General features: G+C 46.0%; 6 protein-coding genes and 2 non-coding genes across 8 annotated transcripts; 5 read left to right on the forward strand and 3 right to left on the reverse strand.

Moving 5' to 3' along the window:
- The first annotated feature begins 1,068 nt into the window (after positions 1-1,068).
- On the forward strand, positions 1,069-1,184 carry Pdw03_rRNA42. The gene has a single exon (XR_010715639.1). It is a non-coding gene; the product is annotated as a 5S ribosomal RNA (ribosomal RNA).
- An 854-nt stretch (positions 1,185-2,038) lies between these two features.
- Pdw03_1444 (GMP synthase) lies at positions 2,039-4,953 on the forward strand (the record flags this gene model as incomplete). Its single annotated transcript, XM_014679577.1, has 21 exons — positions 2,039-2,083; positions 2,209-2,232; positions 2,376-2,499; positions 2,556-2,588; positions 2,644-2,683; positions 2,743-2,816; positions 2,870-2,994; positions 3,043-3,115; positions 3,176-3,204; positions 3,257-3,644; positions 3,698-3,729; positions 3,782-3,858; positions 3,907-3,950; positions 4,023-4,051; positions 4,104-4,118; positions 4,178-4,189; positions 4,249-4,290; positions 4,345-4,518; positions 4,576-4,728; positions 4,799-4,857; positions 4,917-4,953. 21 exons carry the CDS (start codon positions 2,039-2,041, stop codon positions 4,951-4,953), a joined length of 1,629 nt encoding a protein of 542 aa, XP_014535063.1.
- A 1,625-nt stretch (positions 4,954-6,578) lies between these two features.
- Pdw03_1445 (Pyridoxal phosphate-dependent transferase, major region, subdomain 2) lies at positions 6,579-8,195 on the forward strand (the record flags this gene model as incomplete). Its single annotated transcript, XM_066099904.1, has 7 exons — positions 6,579-6,645; positions 6,699-6,820; positions 6,895-7,028; positions 7,088-7,215; positions 7,267-7,924; positions 7,979-8,065; positions 8,126-8,195. The coding sequence occupies 7 exons, from the start codon at positions 6,579-6,581 to the stop codon at positions 8,193-8,195; spliced, it is 1,266 nt and encodes a 421-aa protein (XP_065957631.1).
- A 1,022-nt stretch (positions 8,196-9,217) lies between these two features.
- Pdw03_1446 (uncharacterized protein) lies at positions 9,218-10,057 on the forward strand (the record flags this gene model as incomplete). The annotated part of the gene is made up of 1 exon (XM_014679575.1): positions 9,218-10,057. The coding sequence occupies one exon, from the start codon at positions 9,218-9,220 to the stop codon at positions 10,055-10,057; it is 840 nt and encodes a 279-aa protein (XP_014535061.1).
- A 1,069-nt stretch (positions 10,058-11,126) lies between these two features.
- Pdw03_tRNA175 lies at positions 11,127-11,198 on the reverse strand. Its single transcript has one exon. It is a non-coding gene; the product is annotated as a tRNA-Ala (tRNA).
- Positions 11,199-16,460: 5,262 nt separating this feature from the next.
- Positions 16,461-17,344, reverse strand: Pdw03_1447 (uncharacterized protein; the record flags this gene model as incomplete). Its single annotated transcript, XM_014679574.2, has 5 exons — positions 16,461-16,621; positions 16,674-16,751; positions 16,804-16,881; positions 16,932-17,044; positions 17,100-17,344. The coding sequence occupies 5 exons, from the start codon at positions 17,342-17,344 to the stop codon at positions 16,461-16,463; spliced, it is 675 nt and encodes a 224-aa protein (XP_014535060.2).
- Positions 17,345-19,977: 2,633 nt separating this feature from the next.
- Pdw03_1448 (Fungal transcriptional regulatory protein, N-terminal) lies at positions 19,978-21,309 on the forward strand (the record flags this gene model as incomplete). Its single annotated transcript, XM_014679573.1, has 1 exon — positions 19,978-21,309. The coding sequence occupies one exon, from the start codon at positions 19,978-19,980 to the stop codon at positions 21,307-21,309; it is 1,332 nt and encodes a 443-aa protein (XP_014535059.1).
- Positions 21,310-22,847: 1,538 nt separating this feature from the next.
- Pdw03_1449 (Allantoate permease) lies at positions 22,848-24,224 on the reverse strand (the record flags this gene model as incomplete). Its single annotated transcript, XM_066099905.1, has 2 exons — positions 22,848-23,499; positions 24,193-24,224. The coding sequence occupies 2 exons, from the start codon at positions 24,222-24,224 to the stop codon at positions 22,848-22,850; spliced, it is 684 nt and encodes a 227-aa protein (XP_065957632.1).
- Between the last annotated feature and the right edge of the window lie 2,349 nt (positions 24,225-26,573).

Consider the following 26,573-nt stretch of genomic DNA (forward strand, 5'->3'; position numbering starts at 1 on the left):
GGTCACAGTTATGTTAGAAGCTTCCCTGATTATTCTTGCCTGTGCTGATCCTCCAACGTCAACGATCTGCCTCTCAACCGAGCTGTTGCTGCGCACTAGACTTCCGCAAAGCTCGAAAAGCTCTTGAGGGTCGAGTCGGGTCGGGTTTCGGGCTTTTCGAGCTTTTCGAGCTTTGCGGAAGTCTAGTGCGCAGCAACAGCTCGGTTGAGAGGCAGATCGTTGACGTTGGAGGATCAGCACAGGCAAGAATAATCAGGGAAGCTTCTAACATAACTGTGACCAGTTAGGCAGTGCGTAACACCAGAGGTATTAAGGTATTAGCTCTAAGCCCTAGATAAGTTAATACGTAGGATAGTAAGTGGCCTTTTTCTATAGTAAGGTAATTGTAGAAACTGATATTATTATAGAAGAGAAACTATCCTAGGTAGTATAAGCGCTCGAGGTTATACTAAAGTAGTTTTAGGTAGCCGAGCCTAAACTTAAGGGGTAAATTTAGCCTGAGGAGAGTGTTAGAAAGAGTCTCTAGGTGATTAAGCGTCTAAATTCTAAGAATAGTGGCTTACTCCTAGGCTATAATAGAGATAGGGTAAGATAGTTTTAAGTGCTCTATATGCTAATAAGTTATATCAGGATTTGTATTAAATATCTATATATAGAAATTGAATAGACGCTTAATAAAAAAGTAGTGCGGAATATCTAGCATAGGAATAGGATCATAGATAGACCTCCGAAATAAAAATAGAGTAATCTTCTATAAATTGAAATATTTTGGATAGGTGATTTCTTCCTCGCCTCTGTACTTAATGTAGCCGACGAGTATATCACTGTCGGCCTCTTATTGCTCCTACCTTTTATTTACGGAGAATCCTATACCAAAGAAGCATTAGATAACAAAACCCTGGGTATATTGAGCTTCCTTAAGATATATTTTGTAGAAACTATTATTATCATCCCCCAATAGCCCAGTCAGTGGCTTAGGAGAGGATTATACTACCTTAGGGTGGCACTCAGTATCCCAGCACCGGATCACTTATTTGATAGTTTTATGTTGCGCCTAACATAACACATACGACCATAGGGTGTGGAAAACAGGGCTTCCCGTCCGCTCAGCCGTACTTAAGCCACACGCCGGTGAGTTAGTAGTTGGGTGGGTGACCACCAGCGAATCCTCACTGTTGTATGTTTTTGTTTTTTTGGTAATTGCATGCAGGTTAGTGGCCTTTTGATTACCAAAGTTTTTGCATGATGATTCGCCAAGTATCTAACTGGCCATTTCATTTTTGTACCTAATTTTCAAACCCTCTTTAACATTATTTGTGAAGGGAGCGGTTAGTTGACGATTTTGATCATCGCTGAACTTGGCATAGAACAACGTTGAACAAACCTTCACAAAGCTTAAGAAGAACCGCCAAACAACCATTGTTCGGAGAGAAATGGGATGAATTGAGTTAGTAATAATGGCGGAATTGCCTACTCTGATTTTCAAGCGACATCCGTTTCTAGTTAATTTTTCATTTGTCAGGCTTTTGCGTAGTAGACCGTTGTTCGAACCACACGACTCCCGCTTATGAGATTCAGTAAGAATCGCATGGTTTCATTGGGTAGTACTACAACATGGATACTGGCTAACATTGTGTAGGATTATTACATAACCTGCCAAGCCCTCGCTTGCAACACTATGAATCCCCTTTCCCTGTGGCTTACAAAGCCTAGGCTGTTGCAATTCCTGAGGCCTGTGCTTGGCCCAAGCGCCGCTGAGCGGCTGCCTCAGGCACTAAGAGTATGCAAACCCTGCAAAACTCTCGGGAGCACACTAACCTTGGATGATAGACCCGTGACCGCCCTCAATGAGGGGAGCGTTGCCACGCGTACTGCCGCACTTAAAAAAAGATTCTCAAGTCATGAGTCACCATTCAAAAGGCGGTATCCTGTTTAAGAGGCGGTACCAGTGTACGTACCAAATTTTTTTGTCCTCTGACTTTGCGAACCCCGCCAATTCTCTCGACACGCCGGACCAAACACCGAAATTACGATCATCATGGCTCCTAACGTCGAGCAGGAAGCGCCTCACAACAGCTTTGACGTACGTACCATCAGTATTCTACGGAGAGCTAGAATGGCGAGCTTGGGAACTAATCTGTTCTCGCTCTCCGATCACCGCGCCTACAAACGCGTAAAGAATGGATTGGCTAACATTCAAATGTCTAGACTATCCTTGTTCTCGATTTTGGCGTATGTATCGGGAGCTTTCTTGCCAATCCGCCCCTCGTTCGGTCTCTTTCAGATTATGGAGCTTCAATCCTACTACCTGGCTCGTCAAACCTGTTGCAATGGCAAATGCAGTGATAGTGGAAAACGCTGACCCGTTGTTCAAGTCTCAAACAAGTCATCTTATCCTACGTCGGCTTCGGGCTCTCGGCGTCTTCGCTGAGCTGCTTCCTTGCACTACTAAGATCGCTGATCTGACATGGAAGCCCAAAGGAATTGTATTCTCTGGAGGTACAAAGTCATATCATGAATGCATGGTTTGTGCCGAGGTCTGACTGAGCTACTAGGCCCTGCTTCTGTCTACGATGAGGGCTCACCCCGTAAGGGTTTCGTCCCCCAAACGGTTATTTTTCATGCTTACATCTATTTGTGCAGATGTTGACCCCGCTGTTTTTGAGCTTGATGTGCCTATTTTGTGAGTGTGCATTCTGCCTATCCCTTCAGCTTGAACCTGGACTAACACGCGAGGTATAGGGGTATTTGCTATGGCTGCCAGGAGATCGCATGGAGAATCGACTCCAAGAACGTTGCCCGCGGAGAGACACGAGGTTTTTAACCCTTGGGAAACCATCTATAATCTATTTTGACACTTTCCTGGCAGAGTATGGTCACGCCGACGTCACGATCACCAAGGTCAATAGCAATGTCGACCGGCTTTTCGCTGGTCTAGGGGATGAGATTCCAGTGTTCATGTCCCACTTCGACAAGCTAGTTAGCTTGCCCACAGTAAGTGCCCTGGGATCATTCCTGGGGCTCTGTTATTGACTCTAACAGGGGTTTGTGGTCATTGGTGCGACCGAGAACTCGGAGTACGCCGGCATCGCCCATGAGGAGAAGCCTATCTTTGGTTTGTCTTCCACTTCAGCCGCCTTGTGAGGAGTTGAGCATGCTAACGCAAGGGAAATAGGTGTCCAGTTCCACCCTGAACTCGAACACGTTTGTTACCCTCGCCTCTTAAATTATAACTCCCTCTAATCTTCGGCTCTAGACACCCCGTGGAAGTGACATCCTCCGTAACTTTAGCGTTGATATCTGCGGAGCTGAACCGAATTGGAAAATGGGCGACTTCGCGGAGCTCGAGATCGCTCGCATCCGAGATCTTGTTGGTGAGCGAGCTCTCGTCCTAGGAGCCGTGTCTGGGGGAGTTGATAGCACTGTGGGAGCGGCCCTCATGCGCGAGGCCATTGGAGATCGCTTCAAAGCTATCCTCATCGACACCGGGTGTATGCGTCTCAATGAGTGCGAGGAGGTCAAGCTTACGCTCGGAAAGCACCTTGGCATTAATCTTACAGTTGTTGACGCTGGCGAACTGTTCTTGAGTCGTCTTGCCGGTGTTTCTGAACCGGAAAAAAAGCGAAAGATCATTGGATCAACTTGTGGGTACTCTCAGCCGTCTCGAGTTACTGACAGGGTGCTAACGGTATCGAAGTTATCGATCTGTTCGAGAAAGAGGCTATCAGGGTATGCTCGACCTTTTCTACTGGGTTTTCTTACTGGCTAACAAACTTGCAAGATCGAGAAAGAAGCGGAGAACACCCCCAACTCCGGGAAGGTGGAGTTCTTCCTCCAAGGGACATTATACCCCGACGTGTAAGTCTTCTTCAGCTAATTTCGAATTCCATACTAAAAGTGTTTTAGCATCGAATCTTTAAGCTTCCGCGGGCCTTCTGCTACTATCAAGAGTAAGCGAGTCAACAAATTCTTGGGAGCAGAATTCTACCCCGAAATCATACAAAAGCTAACATTAGATATAGCTCACCACAACGTTGGCGGGTTGCCTGAGGTAAGTAAAACCACTATTCCCCACGAACGTATCTTAACTAATCAGCATGTAGCGGATGATGAACGGCGTAAGTCGAAGTAGCCTGGTATCTTTTGATTCATTTACTAATCAACATGCCTCGTTTAGCAAGGTTTGCGTGTAAGTTTACCTTCTGTCTCTTCATAAATGCAGGGAGGCTAACAGGAACTCTCTTACAGCTGATTGAGCCTCTCAGACTTTTGTTCAAAGATGAAGTTAGGGTATGCTAATCCTGATAGGCTGAGTTCCACTTGCAATAATACTGAATTCTACAGGCAATCGGTCGAAAGCTCGGCATACACGAATCACTAGTAAACCGTCACCCCTTCCCTGGCCCTGGCATTGCCATTCGCATCCTCGGTGATGTCACCAAGGAGCGCGTGGAGATCGCCCGTAAGGCCGACCACATTTTCATCACCAAGATCAAGGAGGCAGGCCTTTACGACCAGGTATGTTCAGCGAGTCGCAAAAGCCCAGACGGATGCAAGCTAATCCTTCTGTTCTAGATCTCCCAAGCTTTTGCTGGTCTTGACACTAACCGTAGTGTTGGTGTTTTCGGTGATCAGCGAGTTTGGGGTTACATCGTGATTCTCCGTGCTGTCAGCACCAAAGATTTCATGAGCGCAGACGTGTTTGACTTCGATAATGCTTTCCTCAAGGTACGCTCGTCCATCCTCCCAATGGCCCAATCTCATTTAATTCTTGCACTTACTAACCTGTCCACCCCAGGATGTATCGCGCACTATCTGCAATCAGGTAGAAGGCGTGGCCCGTGTTGTCTATGATTTGTAAGTAGAAGTTATCCTCTCTATTGGTCTTGGGCCATGAGCTAACTTCGTCTTTCTAGAACCTCAAAGCCCCCTGGCACTATTGAGCTAGAGTAGGCGATAGAGCTGAGGCAAAAGATGGATCACATGTGTTACATAGAAGGCAAGGGAACGAAAATCAGATGACATGATTGAGACCAGAATGGTCATATGATCAAGGGGCAAATAAAGGGAAGGGAAACGCTGTCAACGCAGGAGGGGCACGGACCATAGTCATAACGATAGAAATTGAATTTTACGGCGTTCAAAGACTACCAGGAAGGCACGTAGAGTGAGAGGAGTGATGGTATCCATCATCATACTATAGGAAACCCCCTTGAGGGCCCCTGCTGGTAACTACGCGCCACCATTTCCCTTTCCCCCAGGCTCAGAGTCTATGTGTCTTACTTGCTTACAAACTGAACGCTTAGTCGTCAGATTCAGGGTGTAAATACTCAATTTGTCATGCCTAATTCTCAGGGATTGAATGCACAAATATACATCTTCCTCTCTCCCCAATTTCCGCACCAGAGACTACAACAATAAGCTTACCACCTTCATATAACTACCTTTTTCTTACTTCTCTCTCACTAGTACCATTCTACTTGTTGAGTTTTTTGTCTCATGACTTCGCTTCTTCAACTCTCTAATCTGATTTCTCATCTTCGCCATACATTTCGACGTCCATCCACCAGGCAAATCTCTCTTGATAATACTCTTTCGTATTCAAGCTCAAATCAGAATGGCTAGGTAAAGCATTTCCTATCATTCATTAAGGTGATACAGTAGTCAACTCTGCTCTGTGATATAACCGAAATCGGACCCTAGAAACTAAGATATTTGAATTCGCCGGGGCTTAATCTAATCGATCTTTTTCATGATCTTACTAAGCCTTTGCCTTTGTCTAAAATCACTTTAGAATGTGGTGATGCATGGATTTGCATAGAATGAGAAGCTTTGTTTCCATCAATCGGGCTTAGTTTTTCATTTACAGCACACTGCATGTGCCTAAAGCGGTCTAGCTTCAGGTGAAAGTTCAGGCATACAGGTATCAATATGACGAGAAAGACCCTACTATGGCCCTTCTTACCTCTAGTATCTTTTATACTCATCGCTGAAAAAAAGGGTACCTCCTAATTATCCTACATTCATGACTTCCGATTTCTACCCCACCGACTACTAGGCGTATGGAGGCGCGGATTAGGATGTTATCTGTGGAACACAGCACAGCCCATTTGACCACTAGACCATAACAAGGACCAAGGTTCTTATCTAGGGCCACATTCTTTGTTCGAAATTGTCCATGCGGATGAATATAATTATATACGATCCCCCATGTAGTCAAAATGTTTTGTGCACTTAGTTTCTCAAAAAGGTTGATCGGGCCTAGTGTGTCACTCAATCGCTTCACCATATTTTGTCAGTGTGAAGGGTGCCCTGTGTTTCACTTTTATTTCTTTGTTCATTTTTCAACCTCTGCAGAAGAGAAGGCCGATATCGCGAGCAGGCTACTCATGATTATGGTCCCTGATGGAGAGATAAAACACACTATTAGACTATTGGGCACATTTCTAATATTGCGACATGATGGCGTTTTGCTAATAACGTGCTTCTAGATGAATATCACTCTAAGCCCCATCTTTCCCCGCAGCTATAAATTCAAACAGTAATCCCATTTTCCCCCGCTCATTCCCACGAACAAAATGGGTAGCATAACAACAACGACTTTCCAAGATCCTTTTCAAGGCATCCCAGCTGCCCGAGCACCAGGTAAATGATACAGATAACACATTAATGAACCCAAATTAAGAAAGCATTTTTAGATGGCCTTGCAGCTCTCATTTGGAAGTTCCTAGCGGATACTGATCCCAACAGAACTGATCTCCTCGTGGGCGTGTACAAAACGGAGGAAGGGAAAGCGTACGTGTTGCCAAGTGTGAAAGAGGTACGTATTACTTTCCCAAGTTAACCACTGTACGCCCAACGTACATCACTAATTTTCAATTATCCATATCCCAGGCAAAGAAAAGAATTTTTAATGATCCTGAGTGGCATCATGAATATCGTTCTTCCGCTGTGGGTTCCCAGCTTTATAGGGAATTAAGTGCCAGTCTACTTTTTGGAGCAGATCATCGTCTTTTGAAGGAAAAAAGGTAAGAGAAGACTGGCATGCTCTTGAACGAATCGATCTAGAGCTGACTATGCAACTTAGAATAGTTTCCGCCCAGACTCTCGGCGCAAGTGGCGGATGTCACGTCGGAGCAGTCTTTTTGAAAAGTAATTATGGGCCGTGGAAGGAGAATGTGAACGCTGAAATTTTCCTGCCCAGCGATACTTGGTGTAAGTCGCCATTTACACACACATGCCCACGCAATTCTGACTGGGTCCTAGTGAATCATCCTTTCGTCTTCCAGTCTGCGGGAATCAAGCCCAGCATTATTCCATATTTTAGCAGCAAGACAAACACCGTTGATTTTCAGAATTTTTCAGAGGCCGTCAAGTCTTTGCCAACTCAATCGGTGGTTCTTCTCCAGTCTGGAGCTCAGAACCCCACTGGATGTGATCCATCGCCAGACCAGTGGCGAGAGCTAGCCTCAATTTTCTTGGAGCGCGGTCATTTAGCATTCTTCGATGCTGCATATCCTGGTTTTGCCTCGGGAGACATTGACACAGATCTTGAAGGTGTTCGTTTGTTTGCCGAGCGAGAGATCCCGCTTGTTTTCGTCTCAACATACGGAAAGTCCTTTGGGCTTTACAGCGAGCGCGTTGGGGTTGTATCAATTCTTGTTCCGAACGAGGAAACAGGAAAGAGAGTAGAAGCGCAACTGAGTCTCCTCGCACGCGCCGAGTCCGGCGCGCCACCCGATTTCGGATCCAAGATTGTTGAGACGGTACTGTCAGATGAGGCTTTGAAAAGCCAGTGGCGACAGGAAGTGCGTGATATGGCGAACCAGCTCAAGCACCGTCGAGCTACGCTAAGGGAAATCTTGGAGAAATTGGAAACACCAGGTAGCTGGCGGCATATTACTGAGCAGAACGGAATGTTTTCGTATGTGATGCCAATATCGGACTCGGAGAGACTCACCATGCTGACCTTCTTTAGATATGTTGGACTGTCTGTGGAGCAAGTCACTCTCCTCAGAGAGAAGCACCATGTTTATCTTCAGGACTCTGGGAGAATTTCTATCGCGTATGTTTGATCGGTGTAGTTTGGGAACAAGGGCTAGGCTAACATGTTTCTTTCCTTTAGTGGGCTCAACAACTTCAATATCGAATACACGGCTCGCAGTATCAGCGATGTCGTGAAAGCTACAGTCTAAATGGACTTCAATGGGGGTGTCCTATCTATTTAACCAAATAGACGAAGAAATGTGATTTGAGAGCATTGTCTTCAGTTGGTAATTTGTCAAAGTCTCAGGCACTGCACTGCAATGTCGAACCCTCGTTTAAAATCTCTGCGGTTTATCGTAAGAGGGCCAAATCGTGCAAAATGCGGATCTATGAATAACAACTACTAATTTCCTGTTCTAAGAACGTAGCGTAGCTTTCACAATTTTCATGCTAATCACAATTTTCCACACTTGACATTTTGTCGAAAGAGTCCTTGTATGGCCTGCATGTCTCCTGTGACTTCCATGTCTGGCATGTTCAGTTCAGATCCTTGGTTTCGAGGACTTGCATCCGCAGCCGCAACAGAAGAGGCGTGCAGTTTGTCTCAGTCCCTGCATGTATGAACTTGTTTGAAACTGTGCTGTACCGAAAAATCTTTCAGTGGTTTTCTTGTGATGTTAATACAAAGGAGGTCAAAGAGGAACGGAGAGAGAGAGAGCTAACTACTACAAATGTGGCAAATAGAGTCTGTCACCATATAATGCCTTTTCGTTCGGGCATCCACCTTACTAGAGACATGAGTGTAATATCTGCACTGCATTGAGAGATCTATAGATGACCCAAATAGTGGTCTTTCTAAATGCCAAACGTCGGGCAGATATAAAAGTTGATCTGGAGATTTTTCGAGAAAGTTGTGTACATATCCACATATCAGATGGCAAGGAATTGTCCGATTTCAACTTAAACAACAAGGAAGTCGCTATGGACTTCGGCATTTCTATTCTTCCAGACCTATAGCTCAACAGGTGATGAGGTCTCCATCGCTCCTTCTCCATACTTTACCTTGTTTTTCCGGATTTTTTCCAGAGCAGCTGTCGCAGCACAAAGCTTTCACTCCCAATTCAAAGCCCACAGGCAATCCCATCGATCAGATCTTCATTCTTTTTTTTTATCAATACTTCATCTTCATACAGTCATTCTGAACCCTTATTTTGTCAATTTCATCGCCAAAATGGGTCCCATTGGCTTTACCGAGCCAAGCCTTCTCGAACTTGTTCCAACTCTCGTCGGCGAGTCCAATTTCTCTACGTGGACTACTTCACTCAAGTGGACCCTGGATTCACGCGATCCTCAATATTACGAACTTCTCACTGGTGTGTGGAGCGAGCCCAGTGCAGTCCATCCCACACAGCCCACCCCAACTGAAGTTGAGGCTCGGACTCAGTGGGATAACGCCAGCCGTTACCTCCTGCCGCTACTCAACGCTACTGTTCACCAGACAGTCAGAATTTACATTCTGGACGCGAACAACGCACGTACCGCGTACGCCAACCTCCACCGTGCCTTCGCAGCCCGGTCTTATGAAGCGGGCTTTGCCAATTTTCTCAAGTTTATGAACACCACGTACACTTCCAACAAGCCTCAAGCTTTCGTCAACGAATGGCGTATCGCTCTCAGTGACCTCCAAGAGTGCAATTCGACAAAGCTTACGCCTCTTCTCATCTTTTACCATTTTCTGAATGCCGTCAGCGCCAACCCAGCCGCGCATTTATGGCTCGACAACTTCCTCAATTCGAAAGTTTCTACCGACACAACTATCGAAGCAACATTTGCAGACTTCGTTGTTTTTGAGGATCATCGTCTCAACGCTCTTAATCAAGCTCACTCCTTTAGCATGTCTAAAGTGAATCATCTCCCTTTCTTTTGTCGGTATCATAATCGCCAAGCCGGTCACTCCAGCGAGCACTGCTTTCGCAACCCGATTAACCAAGTCCCTTTGAAGAAAGTGACTTTGGCTCCTGCTCCGGCTACAGCTCAACGTACAGTCCCTGAAGACCTGCTTGCAGAATAGAACAGCATCTGTACAAACTGGGGGCTTCATTTCTTGAAGTTTCTCACAATTCTTGCTCATGGGGAGGTCTTTGAAGTAGGTCGCCTGGTCAAAGGTTAGTTTTAGCAAGAATAAGCTGTTCTCACACGTTTTATGCACCTTTTTCTGGTGAGCATCTCACCACATGGAAATACGAAATATCTTCAATGTGAAAGGCATCCATAGGTCACGCCCATGGCGTATGCTGAATAATTTTATCAACCCCCTGCTTGCCGCAAATTGATCCATGGTAAATCCTTAGCAGTAGTAAATCGTCTAGCCGACAGTGACACCATTCAAGATTTCTTAAATTCTCATATATGCAATTACAACAAGGAAAGGAACGACAAAGGTAGTTGCCAGGACAGATCGGAGACTTCACACATGATTCGACAAATCCCCTTTATTCAATGAATCATTCCCAACCCCAACAGTCCGCAGCCACGCCGGCGCTGTCGAATAGACACCGAGGATATCCGAATTAAAACCATCAAAAATGCCCCTGGACCAAATTTGAACGGCACCCTGGAGAGCGTCCTCGCTGAAACCTATGCCAGACCCCGGAAACTCAATATTGCTTTATCGAATGAATGAAGATGCAAGGAAATCTCTTTCTAGGACCAGATTTGCATCCAACTCTACCGCCACCTTTGGTAGAATGAACTCGCTCCAGTCTGTGGCATTCCACAAATATGACTGGAAGACCTTCTTGCTCCAATTACCACACTTCTGGGAGTTGTTATCGGTGGTAAAAAGCCAGGATCCGTCCCAGTCAAAGGGGCGTAGGAGGTCCTACATCCGCCGCCCCCCTGAAAGGGTAGATAAAGAATTCGGATTACTCGTTGCGGTCATATTGGAGTATCTGGAAATGGATTTATTCTCCTGTTTTTTCTAGATGAGTCTAGTCAAGTTAGGATTGTATATGTGAAAAATGGATCAGGGCCCGGACTATGTCTTGGCAAAGCGTGGACTCTGTCTTGGCAGTCGTATCGGAGCGGGAACGACAACAAAACAACGGGAACGACAACAAGACAAAAATGGCAAAAAGATCTGGACTCGCGGGGAATCGAACCCCGGACCACTCCCATGCTAAGGGAGTATTATACCACTAAACCACAAGCCCAGTTGATTGACAAACAGGATCTAGAAGTGCAATATAAATAGAACCAAGAACTGGAGCACCTTTTACTTCCCTCTACCCTCCATCATCAAACCGTCCTTTGTAGAAGTTTTTCTGCCTAATTATCCATTTAAATTGAGAGCCTAGTGCACTTTTCTTGTAAGGACGAAGAACTTAATTCGTTTCCTTGGTATGAATCAAAACGTATTGTGACTCCAGACCGATATATATCTTCGCTGGGGGGAGGGAGATCAAAGAGAAGTCCGAATTTGGCGTCGTGTGGATAGTGCTTACCCGTGAATTCGACAAAAGACGTCTTATTTTCCAATAAGATGGTCTCTGCTGTCCTTCGAAGTTATATTAAGTATGCTCAAATCCTCTGTAATCTGTGTTTTTAACTAATCTGTTGCTCAACTTGAGTGGTGGTCCGAGACAGATTGAAGCTCCGAGCGCGCGCTCTGGCCAGTGCTACGGATTGCATCGGTGTCGGCTGATAACTCTCTGAGAGAGAAGAAACAATGCGAGCGGCCGATGCAAAGTCTTGACTCGGAACCAGCACTTTCTGCAACGATAGTGCGACATGCCTGACTCGATTTTCCGGTATTCGTCTTGGATAGAATTAAAAAAAAGGCCTCACTCAGTCGCCGGTGCCATTTGATACCATACCGTATTTCTAGACGATTACAGCACAGACTGAAATGGAATTGAAGATGACTGAGTTAGAATAGGCATGGTGGTTATGACAAAGATTGTTGGGAAATGAAGAAGGAAAGTACAAGGAGCCCTGGAGTTGGCCAGTGGTTCCCATGTGTTTGCCTCCCATTTCGAATTGCCACTACGATCACTCCTGCTTTCCAACATAACCATTCTCTCCTTCTTTACCACAGGATCACCCGAGCCGACGTAACCACAAGATCGACCCTTTTTTCTATTCAAGAAGAGGGCAAACGAAGTAAAGCCTCCATGCTCTTTGCATCCCAACCGGCGATCAATCAATTTTTCCCACTTGGACCACAAACGCTTTGGACAACGTTTCGAAACACCAACCTCAAATCCTCGCGGTGATAATGATCCATCTCGATAGAGATTGGAGAAGCAGTGTAGTAGACTGCTTCCTGGAAGACATGACAGCCATTAGACACGAAAATGAACTGATACAAGCCAGATCAAGTCTTCAAATGACGTCACAATTCGAAGGTGGGACTCACTTTGATACATCCTACAGGTGGTAGACATCGTGTAAGATTAATGGCACCATTCCCGTCAGTTGCCAAAAGTACTGTGATTGGGCCTTTCTTTCACTGCTTTTGAAGATTTTGAAACGGCAGTGGTGCCCTACAGTCCAGTGCCATTAATCAAATAACCCATCCCGCCCCCAGTAAGCTCAGGGCCATAGGGGAATCAAAGGCCCCCAATGGGAAAGCACAACTTCGAGGACTGTGGGGAAAATGAAGACAGTATGCGTGAACTATTAGCATACCCCTTTGTGCACGTTCTAGACCTTTGGACTATCTATGGGTGATTGAAGACCATGGCCAGAAAACTTTCTTGAGATATGTCTCTCGCCGGAGATACCTGGGGAGTTGAGGAATCCTTTACGATCGATTTCACGATACCCTAGATGCGGGTAGGGAGCAAGTCCACTGGGGAGGCACCGTCACCAAATTAGTGTTCGTCTATATTAGCTTGTCAAGCAGTTCATCCTCATACCTCGCATAATACTCCATGGCAATAGTGCGATACGAAATCCTAATAGTCAATTATGGAGAGTTCCATACTAATATTCTCTAAGATTACAAATTAATACAATGTGAACGTGGAAAAATCTTCAGAATCCGCATGTGTCGCATTCACTACTCGTCGTTATTGTGTTCCTAATCATCCTCACTTTGGCAATTTTAATCCCCATCATGTGGTTCATTCTCAGGAAATAATGCCTCGAACCAGGCTACTGCCGCATCCTGGCCGCCCTGGCTGATACGACCCGAGGTGTTTCGGGCGACCATCACACCATGGGTGCGGAGGTGTGTGCGGAGGGCTCTGGTGTTAGAGAGTGGGACCTTTTTCAAATTGATTAGCATTAGTCAATATAGTGTTTGTGTGTGAGATGTGTTGGTGGACTGACACGGCCATAATCGCAGCCGGGTATACGGCAGAAGACTTCGCCATAACGCACGATGATTTCCCCACTTGTCATCTATTGAAATGTTGATTTCATTCATTAGCTAGAGTTTGATACGTGGAGAGGGTGTGTCGAGGTTGGTTCAAGTGTCCCAGTTGATATGTTCTCACCTGCTCGTAGGGGGGAAGGCTCAGTTCCCCCGCAGCTCCCTTTTGGAGGTAACGGCAATAGGCCGCACAAGAATGGAGAAATATAGGTCCCACTGGTTGGGACATGATGACTGTCTGATGATGTACCCGTTGGTTGTGGCTGGTTTGGCTCGATGGTCCGGTTGTTGTGAGAAGATATGTTTTGAGGATTGGTTTGAGGGAAGAACATAGGGAAAGATGGATGAAATTTCGTAGGTATTTGATCACCCTAGGTGATATAGGTGACCGGCAAGTTGCGAGTATATTGTTTTCCCTGTGTCTCACCAATTCCTGAGTGGAATTTGCCTAGAATTTCTTTGTAGGCTTCTTTTGGTGTTTTGACTTCTTAATCTTGATTTAAATGCCCCAATATTTGTCAGGATTGGAGAATTCGAACAGCTCAATTGGCGGACATCCAAATGATTTAAATTCTCTTCTTCATCTAAGATCAGACGCTGTGGCTTCAGATTTAGAATTCTCCGACTATAGAATTGGATCCCCCTCACTTCGGATTCACTACCGACTTAGCCCAATCGCTCTTGGTTATTTCCCGAACTGATGAAATGAGGTGGCATTGCCAGAGGTTTTATATCCAGCCGGCACTGACAGCAAGTTCGATCTCGGCGTACGTGGGCTTGGATTTGAGTTACATCACACTGTAAACCTCTGCTCTTCATTTCCCTAGAAATCAACACCCTCCCCTTCACAAAGATAGGCCTATTTCTCTCTTATTTAACCCCCTTATGTCTTGTCCTGCCTGATGTATTGTTGGATGCCTCAGGCATCACATGTAGGATAGACCAACTAGATAGTCTTCCTTCCACTCTCACCTTCTCTCTCTACCCGTCCATCCAAATGAATACTGTTTAACCTGCATACATACTATCATTGTATTTGAATCATGTATTTGAGTGCCTTTAAGAGATTTTCAAATGCCCTCCGTAGAAACTCCTGGGTGGGCAAGGTTCTTAAAATTCGCACTGGCGATTTTAGGCTTGTGCCTACTAGTCTGTGATCATGCTTTAACATCTCTCGAACGTTTTGATAATCGGCAAATTGCTGGTGTAAATCAATAGATATAAGATGTAATAGGCGTAGGAAATGAAGCCACGATGTGAATTTTTCCAAAATCACTTAGTTTGCATTCTTCTCTGCATGGACGACATCCTGACATTTTCCGTCATTGGTATCCTGATCCGCTTCCTCCCCACCGACAAAGAGGGGTTTGTACCAGGTGACGACCTCCTTAGTGGTCCGACCCGACGGGCTCCAGGCGACCATGACTCCATGGAGGCGGAGGTGTGCACGCAAATATCTGGTCTCCACTAAAGGAATCTAAAATTTATAGATTGGCGATCACTTGATATAGTAGTAGGACTTCTTCGTAGACCCACTCGACCGTTATCGCAGCCAGGGATAAGACAGAATGCCTCGCCGGGGTATATAATAAGCTCCCCATTTGGCGTCTATTTTAAATTTTCATTTCAGCGATTATTTGTGGAGGTTTGCTAAGTATCTAAATCAAAATAGGCTTACCTGCTCGTAACCTGCGAGACTGAGGTCTCCAGTTACGCCGGTCGTCTAGGAGGTATTGTTGATAGGCTGCGCGGGCAGCTAGGAAGATCGTGCCTGGCTGATGGGGAATATCAAAATGACGATGTACTCGAATGGATTGTAAGGCTAATGGTGGGGTGGGTGGGTGGATGGTATGGTTGGATAGGGTCAAAGATGAGTCTTTTCACGAAGGGGAGTTATTGGGGGTGAGTCTGGTGTAAGAGAGAACCGAACCGAACAAATAGGGGAGAGGAACTAGAGGAATTTTCTTCAAGGTGACTTGTGATTTCCTGAATTTGAGTGCTTTCCCTGGCTCAATATTAAGCACCTATAGATATAGTCGCCTAAGAAGAGTTGTAGGCCCTCGTTGATACTGGCGAACAAGGCTAAATTGACTTCCAAATCAGGATATCAAAGCCAAAAATTCCATCTTGAAGGTCACTAGTCCACAAGAAGGCAGGCACAATAGACCGGACCATGTTGCAATAGTGAGCCCTTAATGGACTTTTTAGAGCAGTTTGTGGATAGAAAGAAATTTGCATATTGTCACAAGGGAGGTTGTTAGGATCTGGAGTGGGAGAAAAAAAAAGCAGAGAGAGAATAAACCTTAGGAGGGAGCTTGATGATATATGACCACCATCGAGTCCTCTTTAGCATCTTCTTCCCTCTCTAACCTCACTATGTTTAGGACAGTTAGTGTTGCCTGGTGAATATCTATACTCCCCCTTTAAATGGCGAAGAAAAAAGTCTAAGTATAGCTTCCATATGGGGTAAAAACCGTCAGTCTTGCAAGGGCCACGTGAATTTGCTTGGAACTCAGGTCAGCTACTTAATTTATCAAACAAAGAGAATCTGGGTAGTTGCCTTTCAGACCTTTCGCCATGTTAGGAGTTCAAGTCTATGTCAAGACTGAATATAGCTAATGCCATGTTAACCGTGCTACGGTATCATCTTAATCCTATGTTTTGAAATATCTCACAATGGTCTCCGAGTTCTCCCATTTGGAACTTACCAATGACTCGGTCCAATTTGACTCGGTGATTGTTTTAGCTGGTATTATCAACTAGGATATATTACTCCTTCTGTGGCCTAGATATTTTCATCTGCATTGTCAGAGTGTTGCGAGGGACGGGGACGTGCATGCGATCATCTTCCTCGTAGATTCCCTTTGAAGCTCGCAGCATTCCCTCACAATTAACACGGGCCTTTTTTCTTTATCTTTGGATTCGATCAATTTGAAATAGAGATATACGTAGCTCTAGTGATAGCTCGCCTCTCTGCCCGCCGCGGAAGGGAGCTGGTCAGCCCTACATCTGCCGAGGTATACACATAATGCAAGATCTGAATTGTGACCTGCACAAAAACTCTTTCAAAGTACATACGTAGACTCAGAACTATCGTTTACAGGTTATAGGTGTGAGCCTGAACCTCGATGCTAGACACAGTCCAAGTCTTTCCTTCGTCGGCTGTCTTTAGACCAGAAGAAATGACCTCCTCGATAGCCAGGGTGTCGCCGAATGAAGGGTCGGCTGCGTCGAGGATAATTGTGGTGTCAAGGTATTCTATGATAGTTAGTATTTATTTCATGACTTGCATATGGAAACGCCAACTCACCATGTGCCGCAGTAGTGCTATCGCAGGCATCATCCTGGCATTCGACAGCGGTACCCCATCCCTGTGCCTGGCCAGAATCTTGAAGGATTGTTAGTCAGAGACTGGGCCTACAATTATGCCGGGGCCTTACTGGTTGATAGAGTTGACACAACTTCTCCATTGATGTAGACTGTCTGGTCAAAATTGCCGGTCTCATCATTGTATTTGTCTAGGAAATGATTAGCTTGCGTGTATAATTCACAGTAAATTCGAACTCACAGTGCATTGTAATCTCATCGCCAGCATTGGCCGGAACCTGCTTTCCACCCAGCTGGGTTCCTTGAAGGGTACTTGCCCATGTGCACCATTGTCCAGCTGTTGCTCCACAGTTTCTGCAATAGTCAGTCATACAGTCTGTACAAGGTCATTTGTTCTTCCGTCACTCACGCGGCAGGATCAGAGAAAGAAACGGCAAGAGCCTGAATCAAATCACCACCGCTTGTTCCCATACCGGGCCACAGAGCAAGACGGTCCGTCTGTGGGCTCGAGGTCTCAGGAAGGACAAGTGTCGTGTTTGCTTCACGGATCCATGACGAGGTTGGGCCGAGGGAGAAGTGTGGACCGAATCCGATCTTGTCTAAGGCACTGACAAGGCCAAGTACGGAGAAGATGGCAAGGTTCCGGAGAGACATGGTGAGCATCCGATGTTGATCGAGTGTCGGAGAAACAATTGTTGGGTGAGGAGATCAGCTATATAAGTTCAAATCTTCACGAGAATGGAAGGGTCTTTTAGTGACCCAAATTAAGGAGAATCATTCCATTCCACCAATCTACAAGTTCTCCGTTTCATACGATCAAGATCCTGCCGTGCCTTCAAGACATGGAAGAAATTAGGTTCAGAAGTTTCAAATGAGCCGTCATTGAAACCAACTAACGTTGTGGGTCCGGAATCCGGAAAGGGGAATCCGAAACAGTACGTGAGTCCAGTCTTGTTACATGCATTCTTTACGGGGTACGGGGTACTTCGTAGATAAATCCAATTTGGTTTCTAGAAATTATACTACACGGGAGCGGTTGTAGAATAAGTTTACTACGAGACGCGAGGCCAACCTAACAATTATTTAGACCCTTTTACGAATTTGTTCAGGTGTGTAGGGATGTTATCCATGTGTCCAATAGATGGCCAAGCGTTATCCCTAAGGTATATTACTACGGAGTACTCCGTACTCCGTATAGCTACACAAGCTTGTTGCATGACCTACTTTTAGTTAAAGGGGTGCAGCCTTTGAATTCAAATATGAGGAGTTTCTCCACTTTTCTCAACGACAGCTCGGGTCCCTATAGGATTATTGGAATTTATTTCCCCCGTCACAACAACTTCGGGTAAGGGGCTTCTTACCCCAGCCTCGTCCTAGTCTGTGGAGCGCTATTTAGCGGCCAAAACGAACCTCGATAGCCTTTGGATTCTAGAAATTTAGATTTACCCGGTACTCTGGCACCTATTTTTAACGCTATCACTGTAAATTATGCATTTGCTTAGACCGACTTTCTTTCTGTGTAAGTAACGATGATCTAATTTCTCGCCATAGCAACATCATTCGTCTTGAACACGCCAAATTGCTTCCAAGGCCGTGATGAGTCATGACAAATCGCGGTGATCATGACTGGTGATCATGACTAATACTTCCGGACAGAATCATCTCATTCGTCGCATCCAACATGACTATCACCAGCACCGCACTCCTAGCTCTAGATTTCAATACTCTCCAAAGCCTAAATGTTTCGGATACTCCGTGGTATTACAAAATATATAACTTGAGCGTCTGCACTCTCCTCGCTCGTTTCAAAAATCCGTGCATCTACATCCCAGTTCAAACGTTCTTCGTGGGATGTGGTGAAAAGCTCCACACTCTTTGTGACTGGGCAGATGGACGTTCGAGATGATGTTGCCCCAGAATTAAAGTACGACCCGATTGAAGTTGATCTTATCGAGTTACTCATCTAGGAGGCCTTTAACGGCGTCAACTATATCTTCATTACCGCGCACACAAGCAGAAGGATGATCCTACGAGTCAGTTCTTTGCCCTTACTGCCATTTGGTGCTGATGATTGAGAAGTTTGGAGGCTCGGGGGTTCGGAATGTTGTGACCTGCTGCCCTACTCGTTGAACAACAATAGGCAACTCAGCCCGAAATCGTCTTCAAGCAAGATTTGTGAACTTAAACCATGACACACACGCGATCAGTGGGTGTAGGGAACAACGGCCATAAGCAGCTAGTGGACCATGATCATGACTGGAAGTAATATCGGCAGGGAGGTGGGCATGTAGGGTCTGTATTATTGGACAGAGTGGTTTGTCATGACTAGGTCTGTGGCTGAAGTACGGTCGAGCGGATGTTCAAAGGGCTGTCTTTGTCAGTCGTTTTTGATCTTTTCGGCATCTCCTGGTAATCACCTTATTTACGACTGATAAGATGTTAACGTTCAGTCAGATAGATGCAGATGCATTTGAGAACCCCAAGAAAAACAACGGTCGGAAAAGACCCCGCTTTCGAGAGCCCGTGGCATGTAACCACTGCGATCGCAAGGCACCATACAAACCGTGCCAAGATCGTGGATTGGGCACACAATGCATTTATTCCTGTTCGAAAAGTCTAGCAGTCTCAGAATCTGCCATAATTGTATCCCCTCGAAGCACAGGCATCGATCTATATGCCTTTGAGCAGCTGACCCCCCCCCAATCTCCCGACAGCGAGACCCTTGATCCACGATCGGGGTTGCCCCACAACCTGACTACCGTCAGTCATGCCAATAGTGCCTTTAATAGGTCGAACTTCAAAACAAGGCTGATCAGCGGCACTCATTGGATGGCCCCTGGCAATGATTTGCCCATAATAGGGGCCATGCTGGAGAAGACTGTTGATTTTCAACCGACGTGGAGAACTTTCACCGAAGTAAAGTCTCTCCTTCGAGTCGAAAATTCGGTACCAAACGGGGCGAAGGGAGATTATAAGAAGCGACTAGATCTCCTTCCCGATCGATCGACCTGCGAAAAGTGGATCAGGCGATTTTGTGAAACCTATGGTAGAATATACCATGTGATCGACTACAACTGCCTGATCACCGAACTGGAGGAAGTTTTGATGGCATGCGTCGACGCTAATGAGGTGCATGTGCTCAAGATTTTGTTGGTCATTGCGATTGCTATGCAGAACGACCATGCGGGCGTCTACTACTGGAGGAAGCGGAGAGCCGTATTCATACATCGACTCGATTCCAAAAACCTTGTATCGGTGTCGTGCAGGCCTCATTACTGTTGATCACCATGAAGACCATAACTGCCTCTGACACTGACAAGGCACATAGCCTCCTAAGTATCATGGGGCTTTCTACGCAAATGGCTTTGAGCATGGGCTTACATAGGGATCTGGCCCTATTCCCCGGCGTCACTCCTTACTATGCAGAAGTCCGGAAAAGATCATGGGCGTGCTTATTTCGATTGAACCTCGACTATTCCATCCGGAGTGGTTCCCACTTTGGTATTCGATTAGAAGATGTGGACTGCCCTCTCCCGAGCGCTATCGACCTCCTCACCCTTGACCCGGGACTGATGATGGAGCCAGGTACCTTCTTAAACCAGGCCCAGGAAGCAACGGACCAGGCTTTCAGTATCGCCGCAATGAAACTTGCCATAGTGAGAGCTCCCTTACACCAGCGACTTTGCTCCACGACCCCTGGATTATCAAGCGAGGTACGGGATCGAATGCGCGTCTCCTTCCAAAAGATCCTGCGTGAGTTGCTTCCAAATCTGCAAGAGGGAGCCTCATCATGCAGTGCAATTGAGAAGTTTCAGCAAGCTTTGTTATCAATGCATGCGCATAGCTTCATGATCGTTATCACACTCAATTTTGTCCTAGGAGTCCCGTCTCATAATTCACAGCGGAGTGATCTCTATGAAGCATGGGACGATTCGGTGTCCATTCTCCATCAGTTACAGGAGATGTTACAGAACGGCTCTGAGCTATCTAGCGTGGCCTACCATCTACTTTGGACCGACATTGCCCGCGCAGCCTTGACTGCCTGCCTGGTGGTTGGTCGCCTGCGACGCATCAATCTGGGGATAACCGTCTCCAATGGGCCCCAACCCACGCTGGTCATCTTTCAACAGCTTTTGCTGAAATACCTAGACTCTTTATCGCAGATCCTAGCGGCAAGATACCACCTCGGACCTGTTGCAGCAAAGACGAGCCTTGTCCTTGCTGTCGCAACAACTGTTACCTCAAGCCTAGTCAATGACCTTGGTGACCCAAAACAGGATTCCACTTTCTTCCAGGTTGGCTTCAAAGCTGCCGAGGAGGTCACAGCCGAGATGGAATGTTTTCTGAAACGGGAAACCCAAGACTCAAGACTCAGCTTACTGGGACCGAACACCGCCGGGGCGTCAGCTCCACCAAATGCCACAACCCCTCTTCCGGTAAACCGGATGGATCATGCTCTTCCAGATCAGTTGATTCAGACGTTGTTTCCGAGCGAGTGCGACTTTTACCCAGGCTCAGAATCCCAGGTTCAGGATACGCTGTCCGATCTATATTCCATGGCGTTCAAACCTACTTCCCCGATCCAGTTCATGCCTGACCTCTTATGGGAAGAAATATAAATTCGAATCAGCTGGCACATGTAGAAAAAAAGAGAATAAAGACTAGGTGCCTCCGCCACGTAAAAAGAAATAACGGATTTCACAAGCGAGCTGGCCACCCAAGCGAGCCGGCCACCCCAACCAAAACGCGCCCATGAATTAGATCTTATTCAGTTCAACCACCCACCATGCCACCAGTTCGTACTCAATCCTCTCGAAATTCAATAGAGCAAGAGGGTAGGATCTTACCAGCTATCCAGGCTTTTAAGAATCAAGAAATCTCTTCAATTCGTGAGCTGGCGCGTATTTTTAGCGTACCACGTTCGACTCTCCAAGACCGCCTCCGTGGCCACCAACATCGCACGAATTCTCGCGCCAACTCCCATAAATTAACCCAGTTTGAAGAGGAAAGTCTTTAAAAATAGATAATCTCTATATATTCACGTGGAGTAGCCCCCCGGCCCTCTATAGTACGAGAAATAGCGAATCTTCTCCTTGAAAAGCGTGGAAATACCCCGGCTCTTTTAGTCGGCCAAAATTAGGACACGAACTAAATAAAACGATACCCTCTCCTTTCCTCCCGGTTCTTAAAACGATATAATTACGAGCGTACGAAATAAGAAGACCTAAAGATTATTTAGGGGTAGTTTAATCTTATTCAAAGAACTATCCTTTAATTTAGGATTAACTAAGATGATATTTATGTCAGGGTGCGGGCTGGCAGGACGGTATGATGGGAGATGACTGGCAGGGACAGGTCGTAACAGATCAGATTCTCATTGACAGGTACAGGCACAGGCAGGGGCAGGCTAATATACAAGACGTAGCTCGAAGAGCTACAACAGGATCTAGAACTGAAGTTCAAGATAAACAGGTCGGAGATCACGTGCCGTGATCTTCCTTTTACTAAGCATCACGGTTCACACCGTGACAGTACCCCCTCCCTTAGAGCCGAGCTCCGTCGAGGCGAGGCTTGTGCGGGTATCTTCGGTGGAAGTTCCGTATGATTTCGCGGGCGTGGTCCAGGTATTCAACAGGCTCTTCAGTGGGTTCGTCGTAACCAATCCATTTGACGGTGTACTTCAGACGCGGGCCTCCTCGGCCTCGTCGTTCCCAGCGGGAATCTAAGATGTCTTCAACTTCCCATTCTTCCAGTCCTTCGACTTCGACAGGCGGTGCGGGTTCAGCAACTTGTCCATTTACCGGGTTCGTGGCGGCAGGCTGTAGCAGGCTGACGTTAAACACAGGGTGGATCTTCATACTAGCAGGCAGTTCGAGCTTGTAAGCGTGTGCGCTTATAGCTTCTAGGACCTTAAAGGGGCCTAGGTTCTTCCAGTCCAGTTTCTTCTGCGGGCGGAGGGTTCGGATGTTCCTGTCGTTCAGCCAGACCAGTTGTCCAGGACGGTATCAACGGGCAGGGGCGCGGTGACGGTTCGTTTGTTCTTCGTATCGGGCTTGTGCGGACAGTATCTCGGCGCGGACGTGCTCAGTCAGTTCTTGCATTCGTGTAGCGAACTTTTCCGCGTCTCGGGTCGCAGGGTGACTGCTAGCGTTTTTGTCTAACGCTTCCAGGATAGATTGTACTGTTCGGGCAGGTTGTTCTCGATGAATCGGACTCTTCTTTCAGGAGCAGCGGTGATGGGCGGATCGGCAGTGTCAGGCGGAACAGTGATAATAGGCGGTTCTTCAGCGGTAGCAGGCGGTTCTTCAGCGGTAGCAGGCGGTTCTTCGGTGGTAGCAGGCGGTTCTTCAGCGGTAGCAGGCGGTTCTTCAGCGGTAGCAGGCGGTTCTTCAGTGGTAGCAGGCGGTTCTTCAGTGGTAGCAGGCGGTTCTTCAGCGGTAGCAGGCGGTTCTTCGGTGGTAGCAGGCGGTTCTTCAGCGGTAGCAGGCGGTTCTTCGGTGGTAGCAGGCGGTTCTTCAGCGGTAGCAGGCGGTTCTTCGGTGGTAGCAGGCAGTTCTTCAGCGGTAGCAGGCGGTTCTTCAGCGGTAGCAGGCGGTTCTTCAGTGGTAGCAGGCGGTTCTTCAGCGGTAGCAGGCGGTTCTTCAGCGGTAGCAGGCGGTTCTTCAGTGGTAGCAGGCGGTTCTTCAGTGGTAGCAGGCGGTTCTTCAGTGGTAGCAGGCGGTTCTTCTGGCAGATCTGGCAGTTCAGGTGGAGTGGTTGTAGTGACTCCGTTCACAGGCGGGGTGGTAGCGGTCTGCTCAGGACCGGGTCTACCAGAGTTCAGTTCGGGGGCTTTCGGGGCGGTTCAGACATTTTCAGACAGTCAACTCCTAGGGGTGGGAGCTACGTAGTGTCAGGGTGCGGGCTGGCAGGACGGTATGATGGGAGATGACTGGCAGGGACAGGTCGTAACAGATCAGATTCTCATTGACAGGTACAGGCACAGGCAGGGGCAGGCTAATATACAAGACGTAGCTCGAAGAGCTACAACAGGATCTAGAACTGAAGTTCAAGATAAACAGGTCGGAGATCACGTGCCGTGATCTTCCTTTTACTAAGCATCACGGTTCACACCGTGACAATTTATAACTTTAACGAAACCGGTTTCCCTATAGGGCTAACTACTACTATAAAGGTTATTATAAGGAGCAAATTAACTAGCCGGAGACCGGTTTTATAACCTAGAAATCGTGAAAAGGTGACTATAGTTAAGTGTATAAATACTGTATATTATTTTTAAAAGCAAATGTCAGGGTGCGGGCTGGCAGGACGGTATGATAGGAGATGACTGGTAGGAACAGGTCATAACAGATCAGATTCCACTTGACAGGTACAGGCAGGGACAGGCTATTATACAAGACGTAGCTCGAAGAGCTACAACAGGATCTAGAACTGAAGTTCAGATAAACAGGTCGGAGATCACGTGCCGTGATCTTCCTCTTACTAAGCATCACGGTTCGCACCGTGACATTAGGTTCGTTACATTGTATCGCATCGAGGGCTAAATTAGGGCCTAGCTGTACGGTTCTAGACTATATACTTATTAATAGACTGCGGCACGATCCGCAATATCCGCGGATATCCGCAATCCATATCCGCAAAGTGCGGATTTGGATATTTTTTGATATCCAATATCCGCAGCCTTGAGGATTTGGATATGGACCTCATATCCATTGGATATCTGCGGATATCCAATGGATATCAAACAATACAAACATGCCTAGACTCGTGACCTCAAGGGGTATGCATTATTATTATACATTCCTATGTATTTTTCGTGTAATACTTGGTACTCGAGGTTGTTGAATATCACCAGGTAAGTATAATTTCTGACCTCGGTCAGAAATTATGGGTGGAAGGTCAAGCACTGCTCTACTTATAGTAGTATACAATTGGAAATTCTGACCGAGGTCAGAAATTATGGGTAGACGGTTAAGCACTGCTCTACTTATAGTAGTATACAATTGGAATCTCTGACCACGGTCGCAAATCTAGTCTTTGACCACGGTCAGAAATTCAGTCTATTTTGTGGATATTTTGTGGATATCCACAAGACATCCGCAAGACATCGAAACTCGCAAAGTCCGCATTTTGAGAACTTTTATCTCGGGTTTCTCAAGTTCTAGTAGTCAAACCGGATTAAGAAAATAATCAGTAGACAGCTGGGACTCTTAGCTTTTATTTGAGCCTAAAATCGAACGAACTTATCCAATAATAAAGGTTTTGATTTTCCATGTTCTATCTCCTACGAAGTTTATCATAGTTAACAGTAGTTAAATATATATTTCTACATGTAATTTACCACAAAATCGTTAATCTACGGCCACCTTTACATGAAAACGTTGGACTAAGAAAACTACGACACCACCTACAAATACTGTATAAGGAGACCTTCGATACATGTCTATTTCCTAAAATTTCAAAGGGCCGACTGTCGATTGAAGGGGTTGGTTCTGTCAGGACCAAACATGCGTTTATTTCAGTGGTAAGGAAATATTGGTAAGCTGCATTAAGATCATGTGACAGGCTATAAGGGGGAAAGTAAGCGAGAGTTATGCTAGTGCGGATATCCAAGGATATCCGCAGTGCGGATGTGGATATCAACTCATATCCAATATCCGCAAATTGCGGATATAAGGATCGATCTGATATCCATTGGAGCGGATATGCCGCAGTCTACTTATTAAAGAATTCCTCCGGTAGTACAGTCATTCGGCGCGAGGGAAAAAAAGTAAAAATGGACGGCTCGTGATAATATCGGTTCTCAATTGTGCGGAGAGGCTATTTAGTAGATTTGAAAAGAAAATATAAATTAAAATTATATTAGAAGACCGGAAAGAGATAACTAGTATAAGCTCCTACATAGATTTTACTTTCTGTGTTCCGGAATAGAAGCTTAACTAACTTAGGTACAGTGGGTAAAGAGAATATTGATAGAAAACGAAGGAACAATTAAGAATATCGAGGATCCAGCCCACGGCTTGACTAGGAAGGATTTTCTCCGAGTGTTATCTTCTATATGGCGAGTAGATCATCGCCGGTTTATGCCCGGATTGCTTAAGGCTGTTATAACGCTAGCTCTTCAACTATATCTTTTCATGGGAGTAAGGATTGGCAGTTTTATCTCACCTCACGAGGATAGAAATGAAAAAGGCCTAAGATACGATGTGAGAGCACTGCGACGTGGAGATTGTGCGTGGTTAATTACTTAACAGGACATCGATCTGTTTTTGTTTCCATCCTCTACGGCACCTTGAGGCTTGGACGGTAGAGTGCAAAATCAACCAAAAGTGGCTCAAAGGGAATCGAAACCCAGACTACACAGTGTAAGTTAGAACTTAGAGTTAAGAACCTCGACGCTATCCTTACCTCGGTAGGGGACTAGATCGATACTATCTAGGTTAGTACACTAGACTTACGTATTAGCATAAGTTTAGATAGAATATAGGGTAAGGAGCTAGAGTTCTAGAATGTAATTTAGCTATATAAAGATACTTTAAGGAAGCATAATAAGCCTAATTTAGGTTAGTGCTTTAATTAGAACTGGCCCTTAAGGGTTAATAAGACTTTCACTATTATCGCTGGGGATTTTCCAGCCTTCTTATCCCAGCGAGACATTATCCAAAGTACGGGACAAAATCTGCCAGCTTAGGATAAGCGATAAAAGAGCATACCTGCAAAGCAGAATGGGAATAGTTTAAACGTGGAAAGTCATATGTCAAATTAGCACTTGTCTTAAACATCTAGTCAATTAAAGGTTTACCGGGTTAGTTACTGAGCATTCTTATATAATGTACTCTCCAGCCTGAGGTGGCCCCAATATAGTTTGACACCTTCGGCACTT

The sequence above is a fragment of the Penicillium digitatum genome, chromosome 5, assembly GCF_016767815.1.
Source record: "Penicillium digitatum chromosome 5, complete sequence".
Classification (NCBI taxonomy): Eukaryota; Fungi; Ascomycota; class Eurotiomycetes; order Eurotiales; family Aspergillaceae; genus Penicillium; species Penicillium digitatum.